This window comes from Ostrea edulis, chromosome 2, assembly GCF_947568905.1.
Source record: "Ostrea edulis chromosome 2, xbOstEdul1.1, whole genome shotgun sequence".
In the NCBI taxonomy this organism is placed as follows: Eukaryota; Metazoa; Mollusca; class Bivalvia; order Ostreida; family Ostreidae; genus Ostrea; species Ostrea edulis.
In genome coordinates this window covers 16,334,836-16,357,905 of record NC_079165.1, presented here as the reverse complement: position 1 = coordinate 16,357,905, position 23,070 = coordinate 16,334,836, and the positions used below count along the sequence as shown (strand labels likewise).

At 34.8% G+C, this 23,070-nt stretch overlaps 1 protein-coding gene across 1 annotated transcript in view; it reads left to right on the top strand.

Annotated features, from left to right (window-relative positions):
- The first annotated feature begins 2,036 nt into the window (after positions 1–2,036).
- The window catches only part of LOC125679638 (glycerol kinase-like), a 30,498-nt gene continuing 9,464 nt past the window's right edge, over positions 2,037–23,070 (top strand). The window contains exons 1-9 of the mRNA XM_056156225.1: positions 2,037–6,604; positions 7,960–8,033; positions 8,427–8,533; positions 8,945–9,022; positions 9,751–9,830; positions 14,459–14,596; positions 16,613–16,722; positions 22,090–22,192; positions 22,316–22,383. Of these exons, the coding sequence (XP_056012200.1) occupies positions 6,530–6,604; positions 7,960–8,033; positions 8,427–8,533; positions 8,945–9,022; positions 9,751–9,830; positions 14,459–14,596; positions 16,613–16,722; positions 22,090–22,192; positions 22,316–22,383 (833 nt within the window). The 5' untranslated portion in view covers positions 2,037–6,529. The remainder of the gene's footprint in view (positions 6,605–7,959; positions 8,034–8,426; positions 8,534–8,944; positions 9,023–9,750; positions 9,831–14,458; positions 14,597–16,612; positions 16,723–22,089; positions 22,193–22,315; positions 22,384–23,070) is intronic.

Genomic DNA, 23,070 nt, shown 5'->3' with positions numbered 1-23,070 from the left:
TGCAGACGATACTGTTTTAAAGTTATTATTGTTTCAATGGGAACTTTTATCATGTGAGCTATGGGCCTGGATGTACTTTGATATTTTGAAGCTCAAAAATTATGTAAAATTACATCTGAAGCAAGAGTCATGTTACAGAATTACTTATAAATGAATATAATACAAATTATATTGACTCTATTCCCTATCATTGAAAGTTTATGCCAAACTGTCTATAGATACGTGCAAGATATTGCCACTAACAGAAAGGTGTATCATCCAACTGTCCTAGATTTTGTATTAGCTGTCCTCCCAAAGTCAATTTCATGAAATTTGACGAATAGATCAATTCATGACAACATAAACAACACACCATCATAGTTCAACATAAGTACACACCTCAAAATATCTTAGCCTTTGAAATTCTCATGCATTTTGGATCTGAGGCGATAGAATATGAAGTCGGCAGCCTTTTGTAACCACTGTGTTAAGATTTAACACAGGTATTGAAGGCGGATTAAAGTTAACATAACGTAAGCTCGTACAATTTTCCAACCTTTACTTTTCCAATTTAGAATGTGATGCAGCAACAAATGATTCTATCCTATTTTATCAGTGACATCGTGCAAATTAATTTATTATTGACATAGGTATAGATTGTCAGGGGAACAACTGTACACATTTCATACAGGTACACCAACCATTTCAATTAATACATATACCTTATCATTGTTTTCACTCAAACTCGAAATATTGTCAAGCCAACAGAGCTTACACTGATCCTATAATAAAAAAAACAAAACATGTGTTAACAGTTAATGAGAGAAGTGCAAATAAAAAATTAATGATATTCATCACAAACATAAGGACATGTGATCATTGAATTCGTTTACATGTTATTTCTTCTTCTTTTTTTTTTTTTTTTATTATTTCCATAACTCATATCATACGAGATAAAAGGGGCTAGAGACAGAAAGTTTCCCTTTTATAGCATGAATATTTTTCTTAAGATGCATGATAAAGAAATATTTGGGACACCATCCCAATTAACAATTATCTTAATCATAAAAACTGAAAAAGTACATGAAGTTGACAATGGTAAACAAACTATTTAGATATATTACACGTTTCAAGATTACAACTTACTCACCCTTCTTTTACCCCACCCCCTTCTGTCTGAAAACCATTATTTCCTTTGCAGCTATTTATCATATATCCAACCCGGTTCAGTTGAATAACATTGAATTTACATGCATTACCATGATTACATATGTATTCGTTTAATGAGAAATTGAATGTATCAATATGAGGTAATGCTACAACATTATTATGAATGAACAGGTACAGATAACGAGCGTTGAACAATCTTATAACTCTTAAAAGGAATAACAAAGTAAGAGCTTTGCAAACACGGACCCTTGGTCATACCAGTGGTGGGATCAGAAGCCTAGGAAGAGAAAACATCCTCTGTCGACCGGTCACACCCGCCAAGATCCCAATATACGGAGTAATTCATAGACAGATCGGTGTGTAAAGAACGCTCTGAAATCGGTATAATAAGAACATTGGACCCAATGACAGGTTGTATTGGCAAATTGTATTGTATTGTCATATGATCTTAGAATTTGCAAACTGCTGACTTTAAACGAGACTCTTAAAACCCTGTAACATGAATTTGTTTGTCGGTAGCCTGCTTCTATTTAAAAACTGATCATACACAGAACAAGGTTTTGCGTATCGAATTAGTTGAGAGATACCATATGCAAGTGATACTGGAACATTGCTACATAAATATGGGAAGTACACGATGGAGAACCTGAAATCATCCCGTTTGTCATAAAGTTGAATTCATCGTTTGCCGTTTACATCGACATATGTATGTTCAATAAATTATCTAACTACGAAGCAGATGTGGAAGACTCTGTGGATTGTTTTTATTTCGAGTTTACTGGGATATATCGAATCGATATATGAATGAAAATGATTATTATTAATAGATAAAAAGTCGTCGATATATTTAAATATCAAGTAAAGGCCACATGGAGAGATTTGTTCTTCTCATATAGAAGCTTTTCAGTAAATTGTGCCTTATAAGAATATACAGTTAATAAAGGAGCATACGTTGTGTCCATGGGAATTCCATCAAACTGTTGAAAGACCTGATCACCAAAGTCTACAAAAATAGCGCCATTGAGGGACTCCAGCATCTTTTAATATCAACATCAGGGTACTTGTGCGTAGAATCAGAGTGATGTTTAGCAAAATAATTTTTGAATGACTTATCACTAGATATAAAATACTTCCTTTCATCCATTTTTGATCAAGAACCAACTGTCTATGATGTCAAAAAGTCTAGTCTTTAATCTATCATGGGGAACCACCGCGGTGGTCTAGAGGTTAGAGCGTTCGCCCCGCATGCGGAAGGCCGGGCTTTGAATCCCGGTCGCGACAGACCTAAGTCGTTTAAAAAACAGGTAGTGACAGTTTCATCGCCAAGCGCTCGGCATCAGGTGTGAATGTCACGGGTCCTCGGAGATGACCTTGATAACGGATGCCCCGTGTCACAGTAGGTGCGGTACGCTAAAGAACCCTCACTGTCCAATGACTGTTAGTCCGAAATTGCTTACGTGTTCCTGGCTTTTTTATGATTTTGATATTTATCGTACTTCTTGTACTTAATGATATTGATTAAAAGAAAATATCTCTAAAATTCGATATCAGAAGCACACAATTGTAGTCAACCCAATTTTCGTTGTCATTTTGGGCGAACGAGTCACGTGACTCAAAACAAAACTCAACAGTTTGCTAAAATGTTTTCAAAAGATTGTTTATGTGATGAAAGAACCCATAAAATCGATATCAGTAAGTACAAGAACCATCGTTTTATTGATTATTGATGAGTTCAACATTGAATTCGGCACTCAAGTAGTTTAAATCAGTCTGAGAATGCCGCCTCGACCTGGATCGGCGAAATTTCCAATTTACGTAATGGCACCGGTTCTGACGTTTTCCTGGCACGGTAAATATCAAAATCACAAGAAAGCCAGGAAAACGTCAGACATTTCGGACTAAATGGTCGTAAGCGCAGAGCAAAGGCTTTAAATTCAAAGTCCTTCACCAGTCTTGGTGACATTTCCATATGAGTGAAAATTCTCTCGAGAGACTCTAAAGAAGAGTTAATCAATCTATCGTGAGGAATTGTCGTTTAAAGTGTTGAAAATTCATATTTGATTTGAGAAAAGTTTTGTGATTTCAAAGTTATTAAAAGTTTTTAGAATCCCTATTTGATTTACACCACTGCTGGCATATGTTTTGGCACAGTACTTTAAAATTTCTCCTTGACAGCTGTTAATATCATAATGATGTGTCAATCTGCAAGCACTGCTTACATGTACGTAAACATGTATTTTCTGATGGACAAGAATACAATAGCGTAACTCGGGTACATACTTGTTTCAATGTTTGTAGACACAATTTGGGCTTCGAATTCACGTCAATCAAGTTCATTTATTAGGAAACATTCTTTACTACACGCAGTGTGTATTTATTAATTCCCTTCTCTGACACTAGTATACATCCAGGTACATATATGAATATAGTAATGGTCAAAGAGGGTAACATAGCCATAATATAGTTTTCTGCATGTCGTTCTTTCCCCTCCTGTTTATAATAGCTTGCGAAGCTCACTTTGTGACAAGCTCGCTTCAGTGATTACACATTTCGCTCGCGCGATTTGCTCTTCGTCAGCTGAAAAATGATGAGGATTACCCTCAGTGTTTCTGAAAAAAAAATGTCGCCGTCACTGTGGTGTGCTTCGTTGACAACCCCGTGGATAAATAAATAAATTGTTCGGAAAGTATCACAGACATTTTTAAATTCCAGACAAGCTAATTCATACCTTCGCACATTTTGTTGTAGAAAATAACTTGGTTTGAAAGAAAAACCCTCGCAGTATGATGTCACATTGCACTATTTACATCGACTGCATTATATTTCCCGCGTTAAAAAGCAGTCATTTGTTTCTGTAAGCAAGTTGTTACGTCTGTATGCTAACCTGTTATCATTAGTATACAGACGTCATAGCTTACTTACAGAAACAAGTGCCTGTAAAGTCGTGTCTCTTGTGTTTGGTGATTGACGATGAACATAATTTTGCATAGATTGCTGTCTCCGGAGGGGGGGGGGGGGGGTTACTGGGTTTTTTTTCCAGGCCCCCTGGATCAGGATGACACTTCTATTGCTGAATGTTTATGCTGCCAAATATTTCTCATCGTCGCATACATTTGTTCATTATTTGTATTTTCCTGATGCATTTTATTTCTATTAAATGGCCATAACAAGCACGCCAAACCACAATTTTGCTTCTTCAATGTAATCAACTTGTACCTTTGTTTAAGGGTATTTTTGATCAATGTGTTCTGGCGTTGTTATACTGAAACTGTCACAAAATAATTACTTCTAAAAGTTATTACGTGATAGGCTTCACATTTAGATAATCGCAGTTTTGTAAAAACTTGAAAAACATACCAGTACATAATGGTATAAAAATTCATAAGAATATATATGTATGCATACCTACAAAATAAAGGGATAGTCATCCTCCGCAATCATCAATGTATATGGAAAGTGTTTAAACATAAAACATTCTTATGAAGATGTATTACGTTACTTTATAAGTGTGTGTTTCAAAACGTTACATGGCCTATCTAAACTTGCTAATTCCTGAAGAAATAAAAGACCCGTATGTTTAAGACAACAAGGCAATAGTGCATAAAAACGTAATCCACATAATAGACAAAACTGCGGTAGCGTACAAAGTCGTATTTGAGGACGTAAAATTACGCCTTTGCATAGGCTTAGTTTACAAACGTAAAAAGGAGCCGTGTCGGAATGATCCGTAAAAAATGAAGAAAAAAATCGAGAAATATCTTTTTAGGTTTTGAAGATTTTTTTTTTACACTTATATATGCATATACGTTATGGTTATAAGAATATCATTCTTTTTATCCGTTTTATTACACTACTGATGGCCTTCATGATATCTCCCTCGGCTATATGAACCCGGTGTTTGGTTTTTTTGCTTTTTTTTTATTTTATTTTTTTTTTTTACCGTTCGGTCAAGCGGGTTCAAAAGTGCCCGGATGTCGAAAGGACATTTAAAATTGAAGAGAAAATTTCCAAAAACTCCTAGGGGAATTTCTATATAAGTAGCCCGTTACTATGAAAACGATCCACTTTTCAGAATAAAAGTAAAAATCATTTTAAAGATTTTATCTATTTTTAATGAATGATGACATTTATAATGATTTATTTTTTTCAGTAACGCAATATTTTTGCTCATACAGAGAATTGCTTATTTGTAAATATGCCTTATATTCATGTGTAGGATGTATGTCAAATTGTCAAAGGCAGCTTTAGACCGATGAAAAGTACGGAAGCCGATAGGTGCCAGGATATAGAATTAATATTGATTTAACTGACGGCCGCCACTTAATTTATGTGGCGGTCGCCACTTAATTTAACTGGCGGCCGCCAGTTATTTTATCTGGCGGCCGCCACTTTATTTATACATAGCGACTGTCAATTGCAAAAACAATTTAATTTGTATTGCTGAGTGATTATTTTGAAAAGATTTAGAATAGTACGCAAACACACAGCATCGTTTTTCAAAGTGTAGGGACAGTCGGAGGAGAAATTGTCTTCTACAATTGTTGACAAACAGAAAAGGAACTTAAAAATGCCTCTTTTGCCCGAACTTCGTACTCCTCAATTGGAGGGAGGGGGCTCCATTCATCTTTCAATTTATCAGTTCATTCATTATTACATTTTTACCATTCCTTACTACCACCAAAAGAGTGGGATGGGGGCCAATCCGCCAATTAATCTCATTTCACAAGTGAAAATAACTTAGTTTGCATGTGAAAATAACAGAAATTGAACGTTGTCAAAAAATGGAAGGTCAGCTCCGTGGTTCTACCTGCCTAATACGTTGGTATATCAAGTACACATGAAGATTTGCTCTTGCGCGAATCTGTCGACATTTGATATCGTAAACATTTATTTAACAGCACGATCGAAAAACAATAATTCAATGCTCTTAATTGTATATTACATACATATTACTAAGCATTGGGGAGGGACTGCACCCCTTTCATTTTGAGAGAGAGAGGAGTTGAATAACTGGCGACCGCCATATAAATCATTTAAATTAAGTGGCGGCCGCCATATTAATTAAGTGGCGGCCGCCAGTTAATCTATATGGCGGTCGCCAGAGAAATTAACTGGCGGTCGCCAGTTGAATTAAGTGGTGGCCGCAAGTTAAATTAAGTGGCGGCCGCAAGTTTAATTAAGTGGCGGCCGCCAGTTAAATGAATATTAATTCTATACCTTGGCATATATCGGATTCCGTAGAAAATAGATGCATTGACATATTTAAGAAATCATCGGTACGATCTACTTTTATACGCCTTTCGCCGTAGCTCATAAATATTCATTATGTGAACTGGGTCGTGGATTCAGGCTGGTGTGGCACTTGCTACAAAAATAAATCATGGCTGTATCTCCAAACAGATCGTCCGTCCTTGTCAGTGGTATTGATCAGGGGACTAGTGGAACCAAATTCTGTGTAAGTCTTATTTATCATGTTGCAAATTGGATTAACTCGTGTACGCACGGTAATCCGAATGTAAATCAGTCGACAACCTCTTACAGCTATTAGTTATTTTTGCTTGACCACTGACCTAAATAAAGAATGAAAGCTAGCCAAGCGAGATTGTCTTAATCAGCTGGCTTTGTCCTCAAACGCAAGTTTGTGAAAATTTGCAAGTGATATTTGTACTAAATATCAAACTATCTATATTACTTAATCTATCTTATCTGGTATTTGGAACTTTAAATCTCCATGTCGATACTGTACATCGGCTCCCAGGTATCAGATTTGAATAAAATTCATGTTCAGAAGAAACTATATATATGTTAAGTGACCAAAACAGGAACTGTCTAGATTGTCAACTTTTGAGATAGTGAAAGATTTGCAATGATATGCTAGCACTAAATCTTCATTTAATCTCCAGTTGTATTTACACTTAGAATTACATGTTTATTGTATTTGCTTGTCACTCAATATATCTACGAGGAGGCGAATTACGACACGAACTACTACTATTTAGTTTAATGATTTGTATAATTATTGTAGACACGCAACCATTTCTCTAAATTCAGTAAATCAGTGTATCAATATTCTTGTTAACAATTTAGATCATCAATATTTGTCAGAGAGAGAGAGAGAGAGAGAGAGAGAGAGACTGCATCAATTTTTAACGAAGTCTTCTACAATGCATCCAGCATAATTATATGATTGATAATTTTGTACAAAACCGATAGGTTACGATGTATTTGTTTTGTTGGCCGGTGCAGTAGGCCACACACATTGATTCAATTCATTCAACCAATCCATCAAGCCACATACCTGCAATAGAAACTGCTTAATGCGATTCATTGGTGGTATAAAAAAAATTGCAGATATCACGCTGCACACATGCCGTGCATATCATCTGTGATATACATAGGTGAATAATTGATGACACCAATTTGCATTAAGTACTGGGGGGGGGGGGGGATACGATTTTGAAAACGTTGTGTGTAAATCATGAACTAATATTATTCAAAAAAAATGTTCTGCTGAAGTTCTCGCGAATTTTGACCTAATTTTCTGTGAACTTTAATTACCTCTCTGAATGAATCTAATTGTTTGTCTTTCATAGGTTGCTATATTTTGCCGTCTGTGTACAGAAATAGTTAATTTACTCCCTGGCCTCAGGGACGGGAACATTAACATATTATATTTGTATGTCATTAAATCGTTTTATTCCTCAGGCCTTTACCCACTATCACCCAGTGGAATAAAGATAGATAAATAAATATTCTACAACGAGTATTATTTTGATATGTACATGTATATTCCACTATATCTGTCGCCAGGTGTTTGATAGCGTCACTGGGGAGACCGTAGCCTCCCATGGCACGGAGACAAAGAGAATCGAACCGAAAGAAGGGTAAGTGGGATTTATACACAATAAACCTAGATAGTGGGTGAAAGGTGTTATCAAAATGATAGAACCGAGAGAAGGGTAAATGATGTTTAAAGAAAATAAAACTAGACATTGGGGAGAGGGTTGTGAACATTTTACTGGACAGATTCGTTCATACAATGACCATTCGAAAACAAACATATACAGTGGTAGCGGTGTTCAGATAGTTCTTTTTAAAAAGAATTCATTCTACAACATTAAATTCCTCTTCTTATGAGAGTTATGTCACACACACGCGCGCGCTCGCGCACGTACACACTATTACACACACACACACACACACACACACACACACACACACACACACACAAATAATTGCATTTTCTAAATGTCGTTCAAAGCCATCTTTTATTCTAGATGGACAGAGATGGACCCTCTTTATATCATGGACACAGTTTGGAAAAGCATCGACGCTACTGTTCAACAGCTGAAGGACAAGAATATTGACGTACAACAGATAAAATGTACTTTGCCTCAATTATCATAGAAGTAAAACTACTATCGTTTTATAGAATACAACTACAGAGACAATAATGTCTAAAATATAATTCTAAAATATAAAAAAAGATTTTTCATCGCATGGTATGTACAGTAGAGAGTGTTAATATATTCTTTCAACTGGAACATTTTCACAGGGGAAATAAAAACTTTTAGTTTCATTTATAAGTTTATAGGGATGTAGGTAGGGGAGGGTTAGCTTATCTCTCTCTCTCTCTCTCTCTCTCTCTCTCTCTCCTGATCTGGGAACTACCAATCAGATTATTGTTTGTTGCACATTAACAATGTTGATTCCCTATCTCTGTATTTCTATAAATCACCAATCAGATGGTTGTGTTTTGTGCATTCTAAATATTGAAGTGTACATTCTTCTATAGGTCTGGGAATCACCAATCAGATGTTGACTTTAATACCATGGAGCAGCAAAACGGGCAAACCCTTCTACAATGCTATAGGTATATATTTCTTTTACAATGCTATTTGTATGTATTTCGCCGGATACTTATTAGAGACATATACTACTCTCTCTGTCTACATAGACTATGTTTTGATGAAAGTGAAGACAACGAACAGAACAGTGACATATCTCATAATTAGGAATACAGCACGAACGGACCTTAGAATTAGGTGCTAAGGAGGAGTAAGTTGACCTGCTGTTAGCCCTATATCTAGATAAGGTTAACGGAGTAATCTGTAGTCAAAATCAGTATGTAAAGAGCAGCCTAACAATGTTGTTGAAAAGTGAAAATTGTTTAATCTCATAAATCTTATAAAGAATACAAAATTAAGAGTGACTTTTTTCATCAGTCTTCCAATTCGGTTTCCTACACCCCCCCCCCCCCCCCCCCCCCCCCCAACTTTAGACATGTTGGAACTTAACAAACAAAATTTGTGATCAAATCAACAAAACGCTTAATTCGTTAAGACGAACCCTTTAAGAATGTAATTATTTTTTTCATCATTTAGTTTATCAAATTCCACATCATTAGCAGTTCACACATGTTTGTGTTTACAATCATTAGAAATTCTTGAAATTGTAATGCATACGAATCCTGGTTTGTATTTTTACATATTTAAAGGAAAGCACTTCCGTTTTCTGTATTTTTTGTCTCGATGAAAAAAGACTTTATTCCTAGGCTCTCAGTTTTTATAATGTACAATGTTGGTGTTGGTTTTTTTTCAGAATGGTGCGACATTCGAACACACGACGATAACGAAAAAGAACTTGACAAAGTGCCAGAAAGAAATACAGATCATTTCCGAGTGAGTTATCGTTATAAATAGTAAAAAATCCTTATACATCCTTCAAATATTTTATTTTAAATTTTGAAATATCATTATATTGTAATGACTTTGAATATAATCTAACGTCACACCATAAAACCAGCCAATCATGTACAAATGATAGCTGCCATTTTGGTGTTGAAATTTGTTGTTGTTAAATTGTTATTTACGATTTCTATGAGAGAAAAATTTGGTTTTAATCTTAATTGCCTGTGGTAAATCTCCACACAGAATTATCATAATAGTACATTTTACAACAAAGTGAAATGTTCAGAAGTAGAGCTCATATTGCTTTAAGATTGTTGTGTACCAGATACATTATAACCGTCATTACCCAGCTCATATAAACTCTTTCGTTTGGAATGGTGCATGGAATACAAGTCGTGTGATACTTTGGGGTACCGGTTATGATGTTGCTTTGGAGAATTCGACCAAGTGTGGGGTGATTTCATACATTTAGACAATCATAATGACATCAGTGCAAGTCATCATCTAGTTATGCTCTATAAACAACAGATCTAAAGAGGTCATGACGTTGTTTAATCCATAAACTGTACCTTTAGCTGTACGAAGTAGCAAGCGTCACGTGATCTCCAACTATCATATTTAACAGGCTTTCTAATCAGAGGAATTGCTTTTCTCACACTATCACCAGTGTGAGATCGACTTTACCCATGTGAGACAGCCATGTGAGATTTTTCTGTCTCACACTGCTGCGACGTCATTTGATTGTGACGTCATATATTTTTTATGATTTACGTTACACGGTGAAGATTTACGTTACACAGTGAAGTAAAAATATTTTGCATTGTTATCTTTAAATTTTAATGTAGTATAGCTTTCTGGTGGACAACCTTGGGTTTTTTAGTTTACACTTACAGTGTAAACCATTTTCGGGTATGCTCTTTCTGCCTATCTAATTAGTTTTTGCATCGAAGTTCAAATGAGGATTTTGATAATCTAAAATTTTCTGAAAGCTCCTAATTTTATGCACTAAACTGTAGTTGAAATGTGAGAAAAATAATCCTTCATTATTTACTCGTGTGGGATAGGGAAATTCCACCTCTGGAACAAGATTCGCTATCTAGGACTCGGCAAAGCCTCGTCCAAGACTGAGAATCTTGTCCCCTCGGTGGAATTTCCCTATCTCACACTCGTACTAATGAAGGATTCTATTAATCTCACATATATGGGCAAATCAAGATAAGAAACAGTGATAGACTCATGAATCCTTTTAAAATACAAAATTAAAAGAAGGGCAAACACAAACCCCTTGATATACAAAGGGATCAGGTGTCTAGGAGGAGTAAACATCCCCTGTTGACCGGTCAGAACCGCCATGACTCCTATATATTGATCAGGTAAACGAAGTGATCTGTAGTTAAAATCATTTCGTAAAGAACGGTCTAATAATTGGAATGAAACACGCCAGACAGTATTTCAACTAATGATAGTTTGTATTAGCAAAGTAAATCATTATAACTATGGAGGGTAATCGAGTTCAAAAATCCAAGCATGTAAACTTGTTAATCGAAACATGCAACAGTGTTAAATTTTTTTTTCAACTATGTATGTTTGTAACTCAGCGGGTGTAAGTTATGTTTCTCAGAGATGTATACCTCAGTGTTGTACTCTTCATTTGTGTCATCGTTTGATTTCTGATTTTACATTTCTCTTTATAAAATTGCATCATTGTTTCTTAAATTATACGCGGTCATCCCTACAGAATTACCGTTTGTAGACTTAGTATTTACATAGCTGTATCTTACAATATCGCATCTTACACGTTACAAGTCAACAAATGTCAAGTTTACATGTTTGTCGAATTTCGATATGACCATATATGGAAAGACAACGGAAATTCACGATTACTACCGAGAACCGAAAGAAAATCAATGCGCTACATGGGCAGAACACAAGTGGTATTCTCGCGAAATTGTACGTACTTGGGTGAAACGTCACCAATGAACAATATATTTCCGGAATAAATATTATTTATCGTATTTTAAAAGTTCGAAAATTAATCATACTAAAGTCATATCTGTAAGATCTAAAATACCTTACATATCTAATTACATAACGAATTTTACGAGGTACAACTGGACTGAAATTACATGTTAGTTTGGTAGGCTATTTTTTCTTCTTCAATCATATCTAGAGCTAAAATAAATCAAAATACATATATATTTTCATTATAATATGTAGCAATATGTAAGGAATTAGTTGTCAACAATTTAACTCAACTTAATTTTTGTTGCACAAAGAATGACAAAGAGTATCGGCCACATGACGTGGCTTTTCTGAAAAGGGGGTGGGGACAGAGGAGAAGTTGTCTAAAATTCTTGACAATCTAGCAAAAAAGGGGGACCCCCCCCCCAAAAAAAGAACCCCATAAAATATGTTGTCTATTCCAAACTAACAGCCTAAGGGAGGGAGAGGGGGCTTAGTCCCTCAATTCATTATTTACTACAATGTACATGTAGTTGCCTTGGGGGGAGGGGGGGGGGTCATCCAATATACCTTAGTTTCTATGTGAAAATAACTTTGCACGTAAAAATAATGGAAAATCAATTTTATGAAAATTAAAAATGTCCCCTTTCTGTTTTAACGTGCCTGAGTATAAGATGGACGAAATCAAGGATATCAAATGTGATTATCCACTCAAACAACTTCTTTGAGACTTCATCTCCCACAAAATTTATAAAGAACAACACTTTAACAGAGACAGGATGCCCCTCATTGATTGTGGAAAAAACTGTTTCTACTACTGCATTCTTTCAGCCTTTTGACTGGCCCTGTGAAGTGCAGTACCACATGCCTTCTGCACTTTTAATATTACATACACATGCATGTACGCATAGGCGCCCTCGGGTGATAACCCTACTAAGATGGGATAATTTCCGATGTTTCCCTGCTATAAACAGCCCACAGTTGTATATTAACAAATAAGGTTTTCAATTTTCATAAATATTTTATTCTAAAAACTTAGAACGTTTATATCTGAATCTTTTAGGCATGTTTGATTAGAATTCCATATCATGCACCAAATCACAGCGAGATTTGGACTCTAGAATCCTTTATTTGCAAGGAAAACATTTTTTTTTCATCATTCCGGGACGAATCACTAAAATCATATAAAATAATTGAGAGCTTGTTTCACTCTTTCGATGGTGAAATCACACTTCATAAGAGGTGTTTAACTAGCCATTAAATAAAATTTTAGTGTAATGAGCTACCTTAACCGGTGCAAAATATTTGTACTAGCATGTTGGATGGTTTTATTCATACATAACGTTACATGTCTGTGCACATGCACATCAAGGAATTATACGCTTATTATTAGGCGTTGGTGTAAATCCATTCTTCGTAATAACCTTATAGATCATTTTTTGTGTATAATGCGTACCATTGAGAACATAAGACTGTGACACATTTTGATATAAAAAATTAACAAATTCGAGATGCACATATGTTGTCAATTTTGGTGCATGCGCAGTAGCTTAGTCCTACAGATGGGGAATTCTTTCCGTCCGATGTCTTTCCATATATGGTCATATCGAAATTCGACAAACATGTAAACTTGACATTTGTTGACTTGTAACGTGTAAGATGCGATGTTGTAAGGTACAGCTATGTAAATACTAAGTCTACAAACGGAAATACTGTAGGGATGACCGCGTATAATAAGAAACAATAATGCATTTTTATAAAGAGAAATGTAAAATCAGAAACCAAATGATGACACAAATGAAGAGTACAACACTGAGGTATACATTTCTGAGAAACATAACTTACACCCGCTGAGTTACAAACATACATAGTTGAAACTGAGAAATAACACGGTTACATGTATCGATTAACAAGGTTACATGCTTGGATTTTTGAACACGATTACCCTCCATATATAACGACCATAGAATATTTTATAGCAATGGACTCTAGTCATAATATTTCTAACGGCATTATTTAAAGCACTGTAATATAAAGAAACATATGTACGTATCATAATTCATAGAATTATTTAGTTATATTATGTTTTCTACAATACATCTATCCTACAAAGACACAATTTGTTTTCGAGTGACGTCAATTTCAAGTGTTTACCTCCAGAATATGAAACTATATATCTCATTACGCTGAATGCCTAAATTCAAAGTCTGTTTGTCATTCAGTTCAAACTCTTCCCTTTCGTTTCTCTTAATCAAAGAGGTTTTCATGATAATCATTAATATCTTAATTGTTCGTTTTGTACTCAGACAATTTTGTTATTTCTTCATCGTCTACACATGAAAATATTTTACTTCTGTAAAAATCGATGTCGTTTCTGGGTTTCAATCAACCTTGCCCGGACACAAAGCTTTTTTTATTATTAAGGACTGATATGTTGAGAAACCTACGGCGAACTATCTGCGCAATAATTACACGCATTTGACATTTTCGTCGAGCTGCCCGTTTCCAAATATGTTGCTTATACTAAGAGTAGCACAATAAATTGGTGAGTCTGGACAAATCAGACTTCAGTATTCAACAATAAAGTGTAATAAATACCAATGTAATTAATTCAGCACAATTCAAAGTTGGCAAATATTAGAGGTTTTGTTTTGTAGAAAACCACTGGACTACCTTTAAGTTCGTTATTTTGTTACACAAAAGTTCCATGGATCCTTAAGAACGTTCCTGGCGTAATGGAAGCTATAAAAGATGGAACCTGTATGCTTGGTACAGTCAACACCTGGATTTTATGGGTATGAAAGATATATCGTATAGCAAGTATTAGGTTTTGTGAAGGATAAAAAGTGAATTACAATTTAGACTATTGAATTAAGAAAACAACTAAAAGAAAATCCAATGCATTCTTGTCAAGAAAAAAGGACGTTTTTGCCACTTATCAGATGTAAAGAATAAAAATTTGTTCTTCACAAAACGAACATACAGTAAAATTACGATATGTATCTAGAAGTATTCAAGCAATCAGAATCATTATTGCAAAATTGTGACATCATTATTGTGTATCAGTTTGGCAAATCTTTTCAAAATGTAGAGGAAAATTGTCATTTTCCCCAGTTTTTTTTTTATTTTTACTTTGGACACTTAACAACACACTGTCTGTATATCTATATATACATGCATCTGTCTGTCGAGTGGACCGTTAATGGATGATCCGTGTTAAGGATTATAATCCCCTTCACACGTAAACGATCGCTTCTCTGGTTTCTAAAAAGAGTAGACTTACTGGGAAACATCAGGAAAAATCTCAATCCCTTCAAAACTGATCATATTTCATTTAGTTAACCGCCATAAAACGGCGTTAGACAACTATTCATCTATCGTTGTTCCGATTGTCAAATCTGTTGACTTCATTTAGTTTGATAGGATTTTCCGAATTACCACATTATGGTTTACTGAATCACCACTCTTTGAAATTGTGATGTCACAATGCTGAAATCATGATTACATTTTGTATATTACATATATATATATGTGTGTGTGTGTGTGTGTGTGTGTGTGTGTGTGTGTGTGTGTGTGTGTGTGCTTAATAATTGATTTATTTTCTCGAGGACCATTATATGTGATGTGATAAGAAGCTAGCATATGTACAAGAATTGATAATCATGATATTGAATGTGAAGAGTGAAAAAAAAGTCATAAATCAGATTATTGAATTCAACATCACATGACTTGTGTTTAATTATGTTAACAACAACCCCCTACCCAGTATTTGTGTCTACAAACAGTTCTAAAAGTTGAAATTTTAATATTTCAGTGGTACCAATGGCAAGGTACACGTCTGTGTCTGATATAAAAAAAAAAAGTGGTAACCTGTCCCACCCCCCTCTTCTCATTCATTGAAAGCAGCCTTGAAACTGTTAAGATGTGATGATGTGTTCCACGAGTATTCTTTCATCCTTCACGATATCAAATTTTGAAGGGAGATCACTCCAAAAAATTAATTTTCAACGCGATCCATCGTCGAGCTACGTTTTGTAAAATCCGTGTTTATTATGAAAGTCAGTGTCTGAACATTCTGTCCAATTTCACACAGTCAATATTTCTTCAAAATCTGCACTCTTGCATTTTACCGTCAAGTAGACCTAGTCTTTAAAATTTCCTGTCACGTCTTTGTTCACTTTTTATTCCGTTTTCTCGAGCGAGACATGTTTGGCGCAAACACTAACAAATCTGACGTCACACAAAGGGCTACTCCAATCCAAAACTTTAAAATTTCCGTTACAGTCCTCGACAGGGATCTGATTGATAGACACACATTTGATTCGGTTATGATTCCGCCATATTGCCGACTATAAGATCTACCGGCCAGACATAGTGAGATGGACGGCAATCACGTGGCTTAATTAAACCAATGAAAAGGCGACATTTTAGTCCAAGGGAAAATAAACGATTTTGCCAGGTTGGCAAAAGAACAACAATTTACTACTTTATTATTCATTAATGCCACACATATTTAATTAGATGATTAGGTATTGTACAGTTCCTTACTTTTTGTGTTCTCTCCTACAACTTAGTACCGTGCTATCCATTCTATGAATGTAGAGAAATTATAGTGGCAAACTGAAATTTTGGAGCTAAAAATTACTTTCTTCTTTGATGCAAACGTCTAAAATTTTAATGAAAACAACAACTTCATGAAAGAAATTGAAGGTGTTTGATAACAATGATTTTTTTGTTTGTTTTGGAAATGACATTGAAATGTATTCATGGCAAACGTGAGAATTACATACATTGGAATTGATTGATTTTAGAATCTGACTGGTGGTGTAGATGGGGGGCTGTATGTGACGGACGTTACTAATGGTCAAATCACAGGCTTGTTTAACCTTGAAACATGTACCTGGGACCCAGAAATTTGCAGGTACGAATATATTTTTTTTTATATTTAGAGAGGTTTGCAACTAAGATTTGGAGTAACGTCAATTTTTTGGGGGGACGTGTATTTTTGATTTCTACACTGAAGAGAATTAGAGAATTAAGTTGCGCTTGTTATTGAGATACAATGTTCTAAACAAGACCTTTTTGCATTTAAGATTTATTCGATTAAACTTTATTTGCAACACAAATCAATCATTACATAAAATAGATACAAAATCATGTCTTGTAACACTACATATTTTTTTTTAAAGTTTAATACAGTAATGGAAATAAATAATTACCATTTTGCACTTGATATACGAAAAAATTCATGATGTGAAATTTGAGGGTTTAAAAGAACATATTAGGAGTAATGTCAATTTCTAAAATTTCACATAATTTTCAAGGTCTTGTCTTAACATTTAAAATGGAAGTAAAAAAAAGTGAGGGTTAGAGACCAATTTTTTTTTAATTATAGGAGAAAAAATACTGAATTTTCATACAAAATTTCAAGTAAATTAAATTAACTATTTTTAAGAATCGGTGTTCTGTTTCGAAAAATATATCATCTAAATTAATCTTAATTAACTAGCTTCAAGTCTCAACTACTTGTGTCATAATTTATAAAACTAAAATACACGTATAAGAGCATAAAAATAAAAGATATGTTGGATTAAACAGAAACTGTAATATCAGCAGATTTAGAACTTTGTGATTAATCAATCCTTTCGCCACAACATATAGTCCCTGCAAAACCCTTTCAAATTTGAATCATTTTATTAACTGGATAGGGTTCAAAACTAGATGTGTAATATATTTGCGTAAATGGGATCAGTATTCAACCAGTAAATCCTTAGTTGTAGCATCCTGCGCAGTTATCTCATCAAAAGCCCAGGAGCCAACCTCTTTAAAAGCCGTGTTATATATATATATATATATATATATATATATATATATATATATATAATCATTCCGTCCAGGTGGAATGAATAATATGAATGATTACACACGCATGAATCTAGGATAAATCCTTAGTTTAATCAGTTTCCACAACCTAATCGCTAATATTCACCCGATAAGATATCTTATTTTGTATTATTAATATAAATACAATTCGTTTTCCTCGTTTCAAGGCTCTGACCTTGAATTCCTTAATTTAGCCATAATGAGGACTCCCAAAATTGCGATCATTGTTTGAGCTTCAAAACTTCCAAATTATGCTAACGCATTATTGGAAATCATTATAATTATGAATTTATATAGCTCTCTCTCTCTCTCTCTCTCTCTCTCTCTCTCTCTCTCTCTCTCTCTCTCTCTCTTATTCTGGTCTCGAGATTGCGGCTTTAATTCGTTTTAAAAAAGGTGATAATATGAAAAAATGTATTGACCTTGAAAACTAGTATATTATCAATATATCATTTTTAAACTTCTAAACCATGATAAAACATTATTCTAAATATACATAAGTACGGATCCACATAGTTCTTTATTTTTTGATATTCGAATTTCAAGATTGCAGCTTTAATTTGTTTGACCTTAAAAATATATTAGCTTGAAAACTAATACAGTATCTTTCCCTTAGACTTTTCTCCCACTCACCTTTGGGTTGTTGCTTTTATTGCGAGATTTATTTGTTTATTAATTGGCTTTCTTGATTTTGTAGTTTAATTGTGTTCTTGAAGCAATCATCATTTTTCGTTGTTGGCACTGTTTACCATATCCGAATCCACAATGGTACGGACTACCAAATGATTTTTAATCTTAATCACTCCAAATCATTATCTTCCAACTATTTTATTTCCCATTCACATTGTTTTAGAGGTTTTCCCTCTAAATTTGTTTGATTTCTATAATTTGAAAAATAATTCTATTTTCATCCTGACCCGACCATACTACAAACTCTCTATACCATCGTCCGTAAACAGGTTTAGGTGGCAGGGGACAGTTTCTTTGGTTCGGAAACATGTGGGTAGGGGATATACATCAAAATCAGATTACGACAGACTAATGAAAAATCATATTTTCCTTATATGTCAATGCTTGTATTTCATATTGGTGTAGTTAATAAATTATGACCCTACATGTAATCTACACATACTGGTAATCTATACATACTGGTGGTGGTGCACAAAACATGCTCTGAGCAGGTGCCCTTTTTTGCTTTGCTTTTCTCTCATTTGGGCTAATCCACACCAACCCACACCATCACAGTACCAAACATGGGGATTTAGACACTGCACAATCAAGAACCATGTCTGCCCTTCTTAAAAATCTACCTTTCATATGGGACCATCCACCTTCCCTCTCGGCTACAGACCCTTTGCTGGAGCATGCATGTTTTAACTGGAATTTCTTCAGCAACTGACCACTTGTCTTAGTTTCGTATTTGCACCCAACTATATACTAGGAAACATGGTGACACCAATATGTTGTATATCAACATCTTTATTAAGCACTCAGCTACATTTAACATGTATCATGAAATTGTTGTATACATTATTAGACATGTAATATAACTTAAAATATGGGGTATTTCCATTTTAAAAACAAGTTGGCCGGGCCTGTAGTGTGAAACTGTCCCCTGCTACCTTACAACGAAACAATTTTTCTTAATTCAGTATAACAGTGTATCATTCTTGTTAACAATGTAAATTATTAATGTTTGTCGTTTTTTCGTGGTGTGCGATATTTGTTTATGTGATATATGTCTCTTAATAAAGACGTGGGTTGCGTCGAAAATTTGAGTTTTAAATAATCAACAGTGTCGTGTTACAGTAGCTTGTATAAATGTAGCAAAGAAAGAGAGAACAATATGTGTTTCAGAAACATGTATATCTCACGTGCAAAAATGAAAAGGGTTATACACATGTATCTTTTAATTGACAGTAGTACTAAAATAATTCTAGATATTGAGCGGACAATATCTTTATTATATAGCTAATAAATAGTATAATATAAAATCTGCGTAAAATCCAGAGAATGTTAGCGTTCAATATCCTGAGAATTTATTGAACGCTGACTTTGCATTGCGTAAATCGTGTGCGCCCGAAACATTCCGAGTATGAGCGTTCAATATTGACCTTACCGTAACGACGTAAACAAGCCAAAATGGCAGACGACGGTCCTACGAATCTGACAGAGCCGGTATTTGATATAATATTCATTTACTTCAACAAAATGTTTTACTGTGCATAAATTATGATATCCCCATTCACAAAATCGGTTTGCTTCATGCATCAATGACAGGTTTAATATTGAACAGTTAAGAAATGCACGCTGATTATTGCACACTTTCACCTTACATATATATGCCAATGTTGATGAATTTTCGTCTATTCTGGAGTATTTTGAGTGAAAAGGGATATAATTTAACAACTAACGACTTTAGCTATATAATTAAAGGGTTATTGAACTTATATTGGTGAATGTTGACACTCGTTGGCTGTCAAAATGCACTCGCAAGCTCGTGCATTTTCACAGTCAACTCGTGCCAATATTCACCAATATAAGTTCAATAACCCTATAATATCCAGAGGGGATTGATCCCTGACCTTTCACCAAGTGACATCAAAATCAATTTGGTAATCCACTCTTTAAGATGTACCAGTGTACCAAGTTAGGTGTCAATCAAGCAAATTATTCTTTAGATATTGGAGACTATATTTTACTTTATCTAGTTTGACCTTTGATCATGAAAGGTGAAGATAAAGAACAAGTGATCAATCTCATAACTTCCGTAAGCAATGTAAAATAGAGAGTTGGGCAAACACGGACCCCTGGATATATAAAAGGTGTGTGAACCCAAATTCAATACGGTTCATCTACTCCTTACGATGTGCTGGTGTACATGTACCAAGTTTGATGTCCGCCAAAGAAAGGGTTCTCAAGATACTGAGCAAATAATATCTTCCTATGTCCAGAAAAGATTAACCTTTGTTGACTATATGACCTCAAAATCAATAAGGATCTTTTTTAAAGGGGGACAGAAATCTTGGGAACAGTCGAATTCAGGACTCTTGCGTTACTAGCTAGATAAGCTAATCACCGAGCTACCCAAATCAATATACAAAGTGTGGTAAAATTCCTACAGTATAGAATTTAAAACTATTTCGGGAATTATACAAGAACTCTTCATTTCGAAAAGATGGGAAAAAATTATTTCAGAGAAAATGTTAGGAAACTTTGCGTACATGTATGTCCTTAAATTTGATCGCCTAGCTGGGTAGCTCAGTCTGTTAAGGTGTCTTTTGCTGATCTGTAGATCGCGATTTAAGTCCAGCGTGTTTTTTTTTTTTACCCAGATTACTTTCTACTAAAAATCCATTTTTTGGACTAAATATAAGTAAATCTGAAAGTTTTCAATTTCAAAATTTTATTGTACATATCTTCAACTTTTTATCCATATCAGATTTCACTGATGTGTTATTCCTCCTTAAATTGAAACTAGATTTCCGTTAACAAGGTGCTCCTAGCTACATGTATATACCAAGCGATGCACTACCGTAATTGAGGTGTTGATGTGTTTTTTAATTGTCAATACACGACAGGCGTGTAGTAATTGAGATAACGGTACGATGATATCCGAAAATTGGAAGTGCTCGGCAAGAACGACAAATAAAAATTATCGAATGACAAGTACTGGAGTACTGATTTTATATTCAGTACTCGGACCTTCCTCGAGTAACCAAGTACTCATCTTAACCCATTTCGCGCTGGGCGCACTCAGCTAGGATATTGGGAGATTATACATATGTACGTCTGCAATAGCACATGAACTTTCACTAATTTGGACTTATGCATGGCGTCTTTATCATGCTGACACTATGTTTAAGGTGATGTCAGATAAACACTGTAGTCCCGGCAGCTAGCCGAAGGATAAGACACTACATACGCTCCGGAATCAACAATAGATAGTCGGTTAAAAAGCTCTACAAAGCTTGTGTTTGACATGTTGAATGTATATAGTGCCGACTTTAAATAAAATTTACTTTACTTTACTTTACAATAGAACCCGGGAACTTGTGGTTGAGAGGCGAACTCGCTAGGCTACCTCAACATGTACATGTATTAACCTCCGCGTTGCGAAGCAAGCATGTTAAGAGTTCGGCTTTCGTTACCAGTTTACTGTGATAATAATCACAATACATGTTTAATTTTCACTAAATAAAGTGTATAATGTGCATAAATTCAATTTCAATTTCCCCGAATAACGTCACTCCCGTTATACATGTAACACCCAATTCGTTTCTGTACGAATATTTCGGTATGATTGGCAAGAACTGTATCATTATGATACTTGATGATAAATTACTTACAATTTCAGCTTTGTGCAGCATATCTAACTAAGAAAGTTGTTGTATTTTCATTTCAGGTATTTTGGAATTCCTCACGATGTATTTGCTGAGGTTAGGAGTACCTCTGAAATCTATGGCTATATAAAATCTGGACCTCTGGCTGGGATTCCGATATCAGGGGTAATTGTATACACTTATCTGCCATTGTAAGTACATTATGCGTTTAAGAATTATACCTTATATTGACAAATTGTAATTATATAAGGACAACTAATGTTTACGAAGTATACATTTTATTTAAAGATGTTAGGAGACCAAATGGCAGGAACAGTGGGTCAGTTATGTTTTACAGCAGGTCAATCGAAATGCACGTGAGTATTTGCAATATATTTTATTCAGTCAGTGACTAGAATGTCGTTCTTTCATTTAGAAAAAATCGCCACATCATTTTGGGCTATATGTGAAAAGGTGACGATAACGAACTGTGATCTCATAACTCTAATCAGGAATGTAATATTAAGAGTTGGGCAAACACAGACCCCTGAACATACCAGAAGTTGGATCAGTTGCCCAGGAGGAGTAAGCATCCTCTGTGGACCAGTTGCATCCGTCCTGTGTCTATATCTTGATTAGGCAAAACAGAGTCATCCGTAGTCAAAATTAGTGCGTAAAGAGCGGTCTAGCAATTGGTATGACACACGTCCGAGAGCACCTGACCCAATGTCTGGTTGTATTGACAAACTAGACCGTTATAATGCCCATAGAAGTGCTGAAATGCTGAATTCACTAAAGAAAATGTACCACGTCACTTTGGACTATTACATATAAAAAAAAACAAACCATAATCCCACCTCTGCTTTGTCCAGAGGTCTGCGTTTGCTCTTCTCTTAATTCTTTATTCATTATAGGTTTATGAAATTGATCAATGTTCTAATAAGCATTTTCAGCTGGAACCATTACATTTTCCTCATGTAACCTATGTAATATTTTCATCCTTTTGGTTTATTAAACACGGAACGATAGAAGGAGATTAAATTTACGATTAGTTAGGGTACTGA